Below are 15371 nucleotides of genomic sequence, written 5' to 3' on the forward strand. Positions count from 1 at the left end.
TTATGAAACAAATATGAACGACAAATATCCTTGAATCTTTTCATGCGTAAAAATTCCTCACTGACATTAACAAAATGGTATAAAAGTTTTATACTGAAAAGTAAAAATGACTTACATTTACTACAACAATTTGATCATAAAAAGAAAGACCACTGGGAAACTCTTTTTCTCATTAACATTCATAGTCATCATTCACAAGGCGGCCATGAGTGTTTTATGGAAGTCAGAAATCATTCTTTACTTTTTATGTACCCTTGAGGAACAAATTACTTATAAAAAGAAAGTTATCTTCATATCCCAGAGGGAATAACTAATAGTTTACAAATAGTGAATGGTCACAATTGCAATGGTAAAATATTTCACACGAGGTGATAGATAGAGGCTCTCTAGTCAAAGGCTGATGAGTGGCACAGTTGAACGCAAATGCGATCGGTTGAAGTTGTTGATAATGAATTGAGTGACTGAATAAGCACTTGTAACAGATTGAGTTCGCATGGCCAAGGTTTGTTTACTCTGATTTCAGAGGTGTGAAATGGAGCAAAAACTACGAATTGATCACGAGCTTGAAACAAGAGTCAGCTGTGGACTATCCATTTTTGCTCGAACAAAATTGTATGGCTCAACAGCGACAGCGTGCAATGTTACTGGTAACTGTATGTCAGAGGTGTTGTATAATACTTGTTAATCATGACTTTCTTATTGACCAAACTGTGGCTTACAGTAAGAAGAAAAAAAAAGGAGATGGAACAATTGATGAAATTACTACTTGTCTGACCCCATCTCTGCCACCCCTCCCCCCCCCCCCCCCCCCAAAAAAAAAAAAGACAAAAGAAGGAGAAAGGTCCAGGGGGTTAATGAGACAGATTACCATTAAATGTTGATGGTATTTCTGTCGGATTCCCCTTTAAACTGCTCGAAAAATATTTGATTAAACATTAGATATGGCTACATAGTTACCCTGTGATATGTAAGACCCTAACTTTCTGAATATAATAATGTAATAACTCGAATGACAAATGAGAAGTATCATAACCATTAAGTATAAAAAGATAGGACAACCAGAGTTTTGATTACTAGTACATGTACACATTTCTAAACAGTTAAAGAGGAGTCAACATTCCCAACTCCCCCCCCCCCTCCTTTTACAAATAAAAGTCTTACCCCTGTTGCATAACATTATCATACAGAACTTCTTCTTTCAAGACATACTGAATGATTAATCTAAGTTTTAAAAAAAAAAGTTGCATTGCAGCATGCATATAAAACAGTCAAGGCAAATGCAAAGTCATTATGGGCATAGATACAAACATACATATCACACAAGATTTTATGCAGTATGAGTTATTTGGTTTAGGCTTTCACTGAACAACATAAATGACTGCTTATGCAGACAACACTGATGTTACAACGATCTATACTTACAATATACCAGCTTTAACAAGATACATAAACACACAGACAGTCCCACAGACACAGATATAGACACAAATACAGATGCATGTACAGACAGACAGACAGACACCCACACACATACATACACACACACACACACACACACATTAGCACTTTACACACGTCTGATTGAGGATGATATAATACAAAGCACTGTTTGGTCATTGCAATCATAGCAATGAAAATTAGAAAAGGCCACTTCAAGTGGACACATCTAAAAAAAAAACAACAAATAAACAAAAAATAAAATCTCAAAACAGCAGACATTTCCTGAATTTCTACCAAAAAAGGAATTCCCTGCAAGCTCAAGACTCCCTGATACTCCATGGAACGTTAAATGTCCAACAACCAGCCCATGCTAATTAAATAATGAAATATTTTTGCATGTATTTAGCTGCAAACGAATGCCAGCACACTCAGAGTGAACAAATGACATAATCATCGCGTTGCAGCACATCATTTTGCCTTAACTTTTGGAAATGTGTTTGCTCCCAAAAGAGAGTTCATGAAAACTTCACACCAACTTGGAACTTGGCAACTTTCATACTGCTTTCCTTCATTTTAACTACTTGTGAAAGTGATAACAAATGAACAACCCTTTGTAATCAAATTCAAATGTCATTAGGGTGCAATACACCTTCTCAAAATATCTAAAGCTCCCTTAAACTTTAATCAACACAGATTTCATCAAATGTTTGTACTGATTGACTGAATATTATGCGTACGTCATACATGTACCACAGTAGAAGCAACATTATTTGTGACCGTGCACCTCAAAACGAACATAAATTCGAACGCACTGATTTTGCGTGAGGACAGAAAATAAGTGAAATGGGTCAACCTTGCCAAACTTGACTTTTTCGTATTTTCTGAAAGAGCGGGTCTTCTTTTACATTGTGCTAAAATTTGGTATCATAAAACGGGCAGGAAAGTGTTTTTTTAGCAGTTTGTCTCGAACATTTTTGGTAGAATAGTGTGATTAGGTGTGTCTTTAGAATCCCTTTTTCATTTCTGAAAAACCTTGTCCACGCTCTTCACTTTCAACTCTAATAACTTTTGAAAGGATAGTGCTACTGCTTTGAAAGTTGGCATAAATCATGGACAGAATGTGTTAATGAGGCATGCTTAATTTTAGTTTAATCTGATAATCCCTTCATTGTTGTTACTCTGGTGGTTTACTTCCTGTTTTTTGTCCCATTCATCGCACAGCCAGCACGGTTTGGTAAGATTAAGCGCTTGAATAGACACTGTACTTCAGAGCCTCTTTTCTCAGTTCACACTTTTCCCGAGTTTGTGCTTTCTTTCCAATATTTAGATAGGTTAGGAGAGTCCACTTGATTTGAGTAATACATCATTTTAAAGCTTAAAGTCTGCTCTTTCAGAATATGGTCTTAACTAAAAATTCGTGTCTGGCGACTTTTTGTTTGTTTTGAGGTGCAGGGTCAAATTTTATATGCATCCACCCAAATGTACACTGATTTCTGGTTTTGCATGCTCTTTCTTCTTTCTAGAAATGATGCAAAGCTTGTTTATTTTTCAAGCAAACATCCTGCAAGCTTGTCTGATAAGGCTTTTTATCTCTTTTCCTGGGTGATGCATAGAAATTGAGCCAGCTTGTTTAATCATTAAACATTCACTAACATTATTTCCTTTTTCACATCAGTGAATGCTTACAAAATATCTGGAATTTTAGTAGTTACTTCTGACAAGGCAGATACTTTTTTTAAAAATCCGTTATTATGCATTGTTTTCCAAAAAGCACATACAACATCGTGTTTATATTACCAATCAGCACAAACGCCCTGATAGCAACTTGTCAAAAGTCAAGAATAACACTTCACATCCCTGTGGCACCCATTGTATCACAGTAGTCTCTGAGGACTGTTGTATTGTTATGCCCGAGCAGGAAATGTCCAGCATTTGGCTGGGGCTAGGAAGGGGGTGAATTAAGTAAATATCACCGACACATTTTGTCACAGGTGCACAAGTAAACCATATGGAATACTCTCAGTCACACAAAATTGTTCCTTAAATTGGCAAATGTTAGCCTATCAAGAGACCTTGCAAATGCAAATGCGTAATTCACGAATGCAATGTATCTGCTCACACAAAGCACCACAAAAGTCATCACTAACTTTGAATTCAAATAGAACCAGTCTGAGTACTGCTCCTTACATACAAGTTCCACACAATAGGCCCACAACATCTACTGCAGGCTGACAATCAGTGCCTCGGGCACTCTCAGACATACAGTCAAATGATCGTTCATGGTAAAAGATGAGTTTTGTCAGAGTCTGCGATAGTTTAGGGCCAGAGCTAAACCTGGTGTAGTCATAAATTGTGATATAATGCTATCAATCTGATTCACGAAAGATGGACACTTTATTGAATCTTGTATGTGCATAGAGTACATTGATGGCAGTAGAGTCTTGCACATTAATGATGTCACTTACAGCCGGCTTGCAGTGTTCTTCTTACACAACTTACTGCATCTTTTAAAATCAGACTTAGAGCATGACTCATGCACACAATGTGCCATTCCAATTCCATTAGACTGATATACCATCTATAAAGTACACAAATAGAAATTGATCCATTGTATTAAATTCTGTATCCATCATCTTATATTCTCCCTTCACAAAATACCTTCTTCAGAGCCATGGTAAATTGATCCTCCCACCTGCCAGCCACACCCTCCTCACGGAGAAACCGAGGAAGGCAGCCACAAACGCCAGCTTGCCCAACGTCCAGATCAGCGAACTGCCCGCACAGCTGTCCTCCGCTTCGTATCGCCTGTTGTCCAGAGCGGTCAGGAGGTCGGCAGTGTTTGCTTGACCAGTGGCTGTTTCTCCCGCTGCTGCTTCTCCTGCCGTTGCTGCTGCAGCACCTAAGCAGTCAGGGTGGTCAGATATCGGCCTGAGCTGGCTGGACACCTCTTCAGCGGCCCTAAGGCCAGCCTGGACGGCCCCATTGAGGTACCCCATCCACTGTGTTGCTGTCTCAGTTCCTGCCCAGTAAATGCTGTCAAAAAAAATAATATTCCATATGACAACATTGACTGAATCACAAAAATGATTTTATTTCATATCAAAATTGACTTCATCAATTATAGTGAAATGAAACAAACCAATTGGCTGAAGTTTTATTGAGATGGGATCATAGAAGTATGAGTTTCAAATGTTTTCACCAAATAACTATGACATACATGCAAATTAGATGAAATGATGATGTCACTGAATCACAAATCTATCATTGGTTTCTACACAGGGATATTATAAAAATCAATGATATGAACACAAGGGGAAAAGAGAAAGGGAAGAAAGGAGTGGATGGAGAGAAGAGGAGAGAAGAACAGATGCAGACAACAGAGGAAAACAGATGGAAAAAAGAGGACACAATAGATGGAAAGTAGAGGGGAAGATAGAGAGAAGAGGAGAAAAGAACAAATGGAGACAACAGAGGAAAACAGACAGAGAGAAGATTACACAATAGATGGAAAGGAAAGAGGAAGACAGAGAGAAGAAGAAAGAACAGATGGGACAAGAGAGGGAAACAGGTGGACAGAAGAGGACACAATAGATGGAAAGTAGAGAGAGAAGATGAAGAGAAGAGGAAAGAATAACAGATGGAGAGAAGGGGACACATCAGATGGAAAGGAGAGGAAAAAGATGGAGAGAAGAACAGATTGATACAAGAAAGATTAACAGATAGACAGAAGTGGAGGGAAGAACAAACATGGAGATGAGGATGGTAGAAAACATACAGAGAGTGAAGAGGAGATAGAAGAATAGAGAAGGGAAGGAAAGAGAAATTGATAAAGTATAAAACCGGGCCACACTTACCGATCATGTGGCAACCTGATGGTATCCCAGTAGGCCATGGCACCCGGCAGCATGTAGCTGACTGGGCAGCCTCCATTGTACGGCTCACGGGCCCAATCCTGGATTGACAACAGACGATAAAATGACGATCACAGAGGGAAACATAGAATAAATATTCACACAACGTAATATCATCATTGTTGATATCATGAATTGAATTATGATTTTGTTTATGCCATGATTATCGTCATCATCATCATTATCATGAATTGAATTATGATTTTGGTTATGCCATGATTATCGTCATCATCATCATTATCATCAATACTATTACTTCTATTGCTCCCACAAATATAAAGTAATAGTAGTGGTAGCAGTAGCAACAGCAGTAGAAGCAGTTATTGATAGTAGTAGCAGCAGAACAAATTGAATTATTCTGAGCTCATACTCATTTTTCTGTCTTGTTGCATTTGTCTGAGTATTCCTAAGTACTCTAGACCCATGAGGTGATGTTACAATAAATCATGATTGCTGGGTTTACATTGTGAGTACTATCAACCAGTACCAGTACCTTTTCCATGTAGTCGATGGGGTTTTGCGCTTCTGGGCCCAAAAACTCTGCCATATGATTCAGGATGGCTGTCTTTCGAACTTCACTCTGAACAAAACAAAAAAACATGATGACAGCAATGTGAAAAAGTTATCAATGCATTGTGGCTGTAAAGAGAAAATGAATATTGTCCTCCAACCAACACAGATAAATGTTGTTTCATACCCTAATTAACACCATATCAAAGGCATAATGATATGATGGTAGAAGTTAACAGATTTTTTTTTTCTTAAATTCAAAAGATGTTGCATTTTGTCGAACCGTATATACAATGTATATTCATCTGGAAAAAAGATCACATAATATATAGGCTGTTTTGAACACGAGTACTGGCAGAAGACTGAATAATATGTTATGCAAAATTGTTTGGATATCAGCAAATCATGTAACCATGGCAGGTTTCAAGCATTTAAAAACACTGTAGCCTTCACAGTCACATGACTACAATCTCTTGACTAGCAATCTTCATGTGCTTTGGGTGGTCAAGATTTAGGAAATGATTTCAAAACATGTTGCAATATTAAATTCCAATACACTATATACTACACAATACCATACACCTCAAGGAACTAACTTATATATTGCACTACACCATGTACTAAACTAAATTATACTACACCTCTCTACACCATACACCTCGCTACGCTAAACTTGACAACATTATTCACTACACGAGAACACCATCAAACTCTTTCGTCAAATGTGGTATGAAGGAAGACACATTTATACACAAATGCTGCCTGTAAAGGTTGAACCACCCCACTCAGCTCACCTCTACTTGTCCCCAGTGTAAGCCATCGCCGATGAAGCCCACCAGGGCGGGGCTTCCCTCCGATGTGGTCGCATCCAGGACATACTGCACTGGTCCCTTCTCACATCCAGGCACTGTGGAGTGACTGCTGTTGCACACGATTTCTCCAGAGTATCCCTTTTCCCGCCAAAATGCCTACACACAAGGTAAAGACCAGCTCTCCATCATTAGTGTCATTAAAAACTGCACAATTACTTCTGAAACAAAACAAAGTTAGTATCTATTTCCATGTCAATCTTCCATTTTGCTCTATTACATAGATGTATCACTTTTTTTAGTTCATCCTTATCTTTATCAGAAAGCAGATAATAAGACAAATTATTATCTATTCAAGGTATTTAAGTGGCACATTTTAAAATAAAAAAGTGCGTATTGACAAACCTCAACTTCTCATCCTGGCACTTTTATTTAATTTCCCATTTTCTATTTTTGTTCTCTCTCTTTACTTTCTGAAAGATGGTTGGCACCTCCACCTTTTCTATATATATGCAAGATTGTATGAGGGATCAGGTAGGCATGAGCTTTGATGGAATACCTTCTTGTAAGTGGCCACAAACTTGAAGAGATGTCCTGGGTTCATGTGCCTTAGTAATCTCAGTCGCCTGCAAGGTGGGTCGGGCAAGTACTGTATTGAAGCTGAGGTGAGAAAGGACAAATTCTTGATGTTGGCGATAACAGACATGAATGTTATAATAAGCTCGATCGAGAAAGAGAGAAAGAGAGAGGAAATGACTTCAAGAAAAGAAGGCTACTCAAGCCTGAAGTAAGAAGACAAGAGTATTAGAAGCAGATCAGAAGATTGTAGATCAGAAAGGAAACATCTAACTCTGATATGATACTGCAAAGCAAGATATTTTCACAGCATGACATTTAGCAAATTGGAGCCGACGGCCTTTTCACAGCATTAATTTTTTGCGAATTGCCAATTGCGAATTGCATATGGTGTGGACAAGAACTTTCGTGTGCATTTTAATTCGCCAAATCTTGGCTCTCACGAAATTCGCGAAATCAACATTTCTTGTTTTACTGGTACACTCAGCACATACGGCAGAGATAAAACTCAGGTACATGTGTTTGTAGAAGGGAAAATATCTGAACACTCCCACAACAAAATGTCACAAGAAATAATCAGCACAATTCAAATTCGAGATATTCTTTTGTAGAGTTGTTTTTATTGCAATTGATTGACAATTTGCCCTACATTGACATTGACATAAATAAGCACTGAATTGATCAGTGTTTTAGTAGTAGCTGTGACAAAAGAAAGCAACAAACTACTATTAAACTGTAAATTTTCGTGAAAAATTGTTCACGAGTGAGATGAATTTTGTACATTTTAAATTCCGCAGAATCAAAATAGTAATTAGCTTTTTATCATGACAAGGAGAAATATTTGTGTGCTTTTATTTTTGTGCTAGTTTCTGGTTGCACGAAATGCAAAAAACAAAAAAAAAAAAAAAAAACTTTGATGGTATTGGGGGCATCACCGACATGAAATTGGAGTAAAACAAGTTACATATCTATTCAGTGAATACTACCAGACGTAACATTAAAACACTTTTTGACATTTAAATGCACACAACTCTACATATTTTAACATAACTGGGTGTTCAACCATTTACACTTTCATAGACAAACTACTGTAAAACATGATATATTCGCAGCATGAATTTTTCGCGAATTGGAGCCGACGGCTTTTTTTGCGGCATGAAATTTTCGTGAAATGCCACTGGCATTCAATGCATATAGTGTAGACAAGAATTTTCGCGTGCATTTTAATTTCGCGAATCTTGGCACTCGCAAAATTCTCGAAACTAAAATGCACGCGAACATTCCTCGTTTTACAGTAATATTTTGCTTCAAAGGCTTTTAAACAAGATAATTTCCTTCTACTGATGTCAATCAAATATTTGTTCCTTAGGAGTTCAATTTTCAGTCTTGACAGTCTGCAGAGCATTGGTTGCTTACCTGCGCAGTGTGGGGGCGCTGCAACAATGACGCATCGACAACAGAGCTTCTTGCCCGACAACGTGTGTACCCTGACCCTGTCTGGCTGGCCCTGGTTGATGGCCACCACTGGTTCCGAGAGGAGGATGTTCTCGATGCCAAGCCTCTCCACCAGCTGATCGCTTAGACCTTGGGCGCCACCCTAGACAGTTATATGACAGAGAATGAAAAGACCATATTACTGATTATATACATCACATTTGATGAATCCTTGGCTCTGATTGGGTGAAACTGGGGGAATGAATTCAGCAATCACCTTCAGTCCCACTTTACCCAAACTGCCTCTTACAGTGCACTCCCGTTATAACGAACATGGTTTATAATGAAATTCCGGTTACAACAAAGTAAAAAGTCTGGCGGCAACATTATTTGCTCGATGTTTTTTTTTTTTCTGTTTATGTGTTTGGTTACAATGAACTTTGTTATAACGAAAGAAAACTGCCGTTCCCAGGGACTTCGTTATAACCGGAGTCCACTGTAGTACTAAAACCCCCTCTTTTGGTTTGTGTTGGTAAGTATATACATACATGTACTGTAAACACTTGGCTTCCATAGCTCGAGAGGTGATCCATGTCTGACACAATCACAACACAAATGTCTATGGGAATGCAGATGACAATTTGTTTGCAATGCAATGATTTTAGAATTTGCTACAGTGATGGACCTAGTAAAATTTCATTCAATTCTATTCGGTATATAAAACAGATATGGACTGCTTCAATACACAGCCTTGCTGTTACTATTATTGTTCCACAGCAGAATACATCTGTATACTAGCAACATACCCAGTGATTAGAAAGTAATTCACATGTCATGATGATACAGCACTCCCTCCATGTAATTATACACAAAAACATGAGACAAACAAGAATACTTCCAAAAGCAGTTGGGATATGAAGCAGTAATAGGATCACCGCACTTTTAGCTTCAAGATATCTGATAACATGCACTATCATTACATTGGCATCTTGCTCAAACTGCCACATCATATGACAATGTATTGTGTAGCAAATGTGGATGCTCTTTGAAGTAACATTACTTACACATATCAATGATCACAGACATCTCATAAACAAGGTAACAATGAACATTACTGGAACACTAACCTTTATCCTAAGTTCCTGTGCTGTGCCTTTTGTGTTTTCCACCAAGTTTCTGTTGCTACCAGCTGAGCTGATATAGAAGATGTATGAGAGAGCGCTTTGTTCCCGCATTTTTCCACCATTTACGACCTGGAAACCTGTCTGTATGGTTTCCCTGGCAACTGGCAAAAGAGTAACAGAAGTATCAGAGTCATTTTACAGACAAAAAGAAACCGATCTCTATCTTGCATAATTCTTTCTTGGCACTTAACAATTTTCTGCCTTTCCTATCCTTTGTGGAACAGTGAATTAATTTGTCAGTGTTTATACTATTATTATCATCTGTAGTCATTACACTTTACATAAATCTGAATGAAACAATTATACCACAGTCAGTATTATACACACACACACACCACAGAAGGGTATCCACTATCTAACAGTCAGAAAATTGGTTTCACCACATCCAATACCGGTTGATCAATGAGCTGCCAGGCTAAGTGTTCAGAAATATCTACTTGCAAAATTCCTTAAAATCCACTGTGTACAATACTAAAAAACTCTTGGTCATTTTGAATCATGCTCAGTCTCTCACCTATCATGCTTACACTAGTACCTTGAGGAACTCTCCACTGAATGGTAATCAAATGCAATCCTGCATGCATTCAACCTTATTTGCATTCATCATTTCTTGCATTCATTCATCCCTATGTCATGTCTTCAAATCCAGCTCCCTACAAGCTGTTCCACTGAAATGACACCATCATATTAATTTGCCAGAGACCTTTTCAGAGCTGGTTCTGATGATGGCACTGCCAAACCCATCTTTTATCAATCTCATACATTCTTCTGTTTCTCTTCACTTATGTTTTCAAACTCCTCTCTCCAATCCCCACTCATTCACTCACATACCTGGTATCTATCTACATACAGGTAACAACCATAAAGTGACAATTAATCACAACTATAAGTAAACTGAATTGATTGTGGCCTATCCTGAGGTCCACTGAATGTAACAATAGAATTTTCAGTCATTTATTAAGACACTTTTCTGGTACCTTGGGGAGCCCTCCAAAGAGTGGCAATCAAACATGTATTCATCTTTTCCTGCATGCATTCATCCCTCCCTACCTGATGTCCATGTCCAGCTCTCCACAAGCTGCTCCATTGTCATGCCATCATACTCTTCAGCAATGGGTGCCTTCCAGGGTTCGTCTGATGGCACCTCCCTCGCTATGCTGTCCATCTGAAAGAAACATTGATTCTTGGGGCGATTACACAGCAAAAGTACAGGAAACAAGTGAAAGTAATAAAACGGGAACAACCCACTACTTCAACTCTCTAATAAAACAGGAACAACACACTACTTTAACTCTCATAAGACTATAAAGTAATTTGACCAATTGAAAATCAAGTTGCCATGTAATATGGTGTTCTGTGGGCTTTTCAAGGAAGACTTTTCAGAACCCAACTGGTAGGGGTTACCTTGCGACATCTACTACCCAAAACACAAAATGAGTTGTGGGAATGTTTTCTGGAAGGAAGAGGTTTTAGAGCAGTGAATCAAATAAAAATGCTCATTTTCAAGAACAAAAACCAAACAGAAACAGACTGAAAATGCAAACAGGATGTTTGCTTGTAACATTTGTATATCAGCAAACATTGTGATTTACAAAAAAACAACAAAAACAGTTGCTATGATGATGTATTTACGGCATTGCTTCAGCTGAATGCATCATTCTTCAACTCTTTTTTGGGTCCTTTCTTTTTATCACAGGAAACATTTTTACTACAACATCAGTCCTACTATAGATGTTCCAGAGTCCTCAAAATCAATCATAAAACTGGAGGCTACATTGAAGACTACAATGTGTCCTCAGACCTTTTACCCACAGCTTCTACGATGCACGATGCACAGGACAGTACGTGAGCACACCGACCAACTTACGTTAGACATGAAGCGGTTGACGTCCAGCAAGGACAGCAGTGGTAGAGAAGGAATGGCGTCACGATGCTCTGTGATACCAAAGTCCTTTCCGGCCCGCAGCAGCTTGGTACCCTCGTTGACCTGCGGGTAATGCTCCACTCCCAGCTCTTGCAGTAGCCACTGGATGTGATGCTGGGAACTGAATGGCAAAGGTGAAAGGTGAAACGTCGGTGGCAGTGCCAGGAGGCATTTAAGTCCTATTCCAAACTAGATGCATGCAAATAATAAAATGAACCTTCAGCACATACGTGTTTTTTTTCTTTCTCTCTCTCTGTGAGGGCAGTGAGGTGTCTCAGTCTACAATGCTTCTGCCTCAGAATGACAGGGCTTGGGCGAAAGTCCTACAGAGTCTAGTTGAGCAATGGTAAGAGGCAAAATACTTTTCCTCTTGTATAAGACATACAGTACAGGTCACTTTTGTGAGTGAGAGTCATAATTCACACTGGTAAAATATTCAATTTCACTTCTAGCAAAACCATTAGAATGAGAGTCTGTCTCAGGTTTCTTGATGGGGTCAGGGGTCTGCCCCCATCTAAATCCAAGTGTTTGTAAGGCTGTTGTTGTATTGTTTTCTATGCCAGATTTGTATTTTCCCCAGCCAAAAGTGTAGGAGTAGGAGCTGCAGCCCCTGCCCGCTTTTCCCATGTCTCTAAAGAAGGGAGGGGGCAGCTTGGGAGAGTGGGGAAGTTATAAGGGGTTTGGAAGCCTACCAAAGATACTCACCTTGACACCCACTGGCCCCCTAGGTCCCAAGAGTCTGGTCCATGGGCTCCCTGCATCTCCACTGTCATAGTTCTTCCTCCAACTCTATCTACAAGCAATAATAATAATAATAACAATAATAATAATAAAAGAAAATAATTTTTTTTGTTGAAATCTTCATTCTGATGGGTCCAGGTCTTGGGAGACAGTGGACAAATAGCAGCCATCTTAGTCTCTACAGGGATGTACATAATCATATAAAAACAAGGCTGGGTAAGATATTGCAATAAAGACACATATCACAATGCACAATGTGGAGACTATACTAGTATTCTGTTCATTCTGCTTCGGTTCATTGTGCAAACTATTTCTTCAAGACACCAAAAATCAAGATCAAACACAACATAAGAATAGTGATCAAATCCTAACAAGTAGTAAGATGAAGAATAGTGCGAAGAAGGGGTCACTGATTTATTACCTTTGGCCTCTACAACCAACACTCTGCATCCTGGTACAAGTTGACGAAGTCGGTATGCCGACGTCAGGCCCGACAGTCCCGCTCCGACCACGATGACGTCGTAAATGTGATCGCCCCTGTCTGCCATTTTTCCACCTGTCAGATTAGAAGGACAAGGACACATACCCATCACAATAACCAGGTATCATGGCCGGAATCCGTTAAAATATAAAAAGATAAAAATAAAAAATAAAAAACGAAAAAATATATTCACATCGTGATGACTCAGTGGAAGCATGCCCAAGATTAACAATTACCGGTACTCTAACTTATTTGGCTCATCTTACCTCATCAAACTTCATTCTAACATTTTGCAAAGTTCATCATCCTTAGAACCTTAAAAGTACTGTGATACCAAGCAATCATGGACAATACAGAGAGATAAAGTAGACATATTTGTAGCATCTGAATTTGTATTACACATTATATAGTGATTATCAATAATCATAAATTGATTATATTTACTTATGGCCAATGATATCATAGATTCTTGATTTGGTATAAAAAAATATTTTATTTGTTCAGAATATCCATTCACAGACCTTATTTGCAATGCATGTTGATATCAGGGTTAAGAATTAATAATACACATGTGCATTTTTCAAAAACAAAACAAAACAAAACTAGAAAAGCACTCTGAGAGCACAGACGGACAGATCTCTGCCAAGCAGATTTTTCCACCACTGATCTTGTTCTTCTTCCATAGAGATCAGTGATTTCCACTGATGCATGTTGAAAATTGCCCACTTTCCCAGTATACAATTGTAGAAGCCTTGGCTTTCGTTACGTCATCAACCCTCAGCTGCACGGTGCGTCTAGAGCAACATCAACAACATTTTCAGGCAACCCGCACAAAATATGTAGGTAAATTACATTGTACTGGCAACAAGCAACACTTCATGAATAAGCCAGTTGACAGTTCACAGTTCCACTTTGTGCATGAGCAGAAAAAGATCATTTGTACCAAGGATCCAAGCTTCAACAGGCACGTTGGTTTTTAAATTCACTGTAACTGAGATAAGCATTTGTTATATGCATGATGGAATGAATCCTTATGTTTACTGTGCTTGCCAGCACCAAAATGGCACATCCACCTGACACTAAGAATTGGTATTTGGCAATATCAGTAGAAAGAGATTAGTAATGAAATGGATGCTTTTCCAGGTGTTATTTGACGGATCATTCTGGCCATCTGCTGTGCTGATCAGGTCTGTGTCAATTCTTTGTTTGAAGAGGATTGATGAATCCCATAAATTGTTACGTAAAGCTTATGCGCTGAAAACGAGTGCAGTGCCCCTATTAATTGCCATAAGGCATATTTATAACCGACTGAGAAAAAAGAAAGGCCATTCGTACCAATGTAATGTGCCCATGAGCTATAAACTCCGAACTGGCCTATCAGCAGCTACTGTACTCTGTAAAACAATGCACTGCAGACTTTATATTACCATTTCAACAAACACACCGAGTACGAGCGATTAGACTTTGTAAAAGTGCTGGCCGCCGGGTACTAAAGTATTGCGACAGCCGAGTGCAAGCGGCAAGCGATCGCGATCAGCTCAGTGGCCAGTGCAGTGCATAGCCACAGCACAACAACAGTGCGCAGTGCAGAAGCAGCATCATAATCAAGACAACACCGCATCGTTGACCATGAATTTGATGCCACTGTCGAGTTGCTCTGCTGTGATGTGGATGATCAGCGTAACTACTGCTCTTCATCAGGTTAAATGAGCAATACATACTGTAAATTCCATGTAAATAGCATTTAATCAGCCGATGGTTAATATTCACTCACCAGCCAACGCAGTTACGCAATAGTTCTTGTATCAGATCAGTCGCAATACAAGTGTATTATTATAGGGTGTTACATCAACAACCCAGTCAGTGTTCGCTGCCTGCCGTCGTACACGCAGAAACACCCTCTTGTTGCTCAGTCTGATCGGCTGGCTTCAGTCAAAGGCTGTGAAGAGATCTAAAATATGATTACTATATCTTAGTAAAAACTTCAATTCCTTCACAAACTTGTTCCCTTTTTTTTTGCATTTTTTTTAAACTAATATGTCGTAATAAATCCATAGTCTTTGTTGTTTTGGAACAGAGAAGAACACTCACCAAGTATTAATCTTTTAAGACCTTGGATGAGGCTAACAACAACAAACTATTCTACGTTCTAGTCACAAGTGCTTTGATGAGGGGTAGGTTCGTTGATTTACCATTTATTTTGATGTTTAATCAATTGTTTTGGGAGACATATATAAAAAGCGGTTTTGCATAAGCTTAGGACATTCAACGTAGAGAAGCTTTTTGCACCGACATAAATACTAGGTCAGCAAATCGCATCTTGAGCAGTTGAGCTGTATAAATTTGATATTAATTTCAGAG

At 38.8% G+C, this 15371-nt stretch overlaps 1 protein-coding gene across 1 annotated transcript; it reads right to left on the bottom strand.

The window, feature by feature from the left end:
* Positions 1-4038: 4038 nt before the first annotated feature.
* On the bottom strand, positions 4039-14887 carry LOC139721990 (probable flavin-containing monoamine oxidase A). The gene is made up of 12 exons (XM_071633317.1): positions 14785-14887; positions 12951-13085; positions 12494-12581; positions 11732-11909; positions 10915-11029; positions 9808-9965; positions 8663-8843; positions 7230-7330; positions 6656-6829; positions 5845-5931; positions 5295-5392; positions 4039-4473 (listed from the first exon to the last, which is right to left on the bottom strand). The coding sequence occupies exons 2-12, from the start codon at positions 13075-13077 to the stop codon at positions 4104-4106; spliced, it is 1677 nt and encodes a 558-aa protein (XP_071489418.1). The 5' UTR covers positions 13078-13085; positions 14785-14887; the 3' UTR covers positions 4039-4103.
* Positions 14888-15371: the final 484 nt, after the last annotated feature.

The sequence above is a fragment of the Diadema antillarum genome, unplaced genomic scaffold (assembly GCF_040938485.1).
Source record: "Diadema antillarum isolate AM-2024a unplaced genomic scaffold, OU_Dant_1.0 scf00000154, whole genome shotgun sequence".
In the NCBI taxonomy this organism is placed as follows: Eukaryota; Metazoa; Echinodermata; class Echinoidea; order Diadematoida; family Diadematidae; genus Diadema; species Diadema antillarum.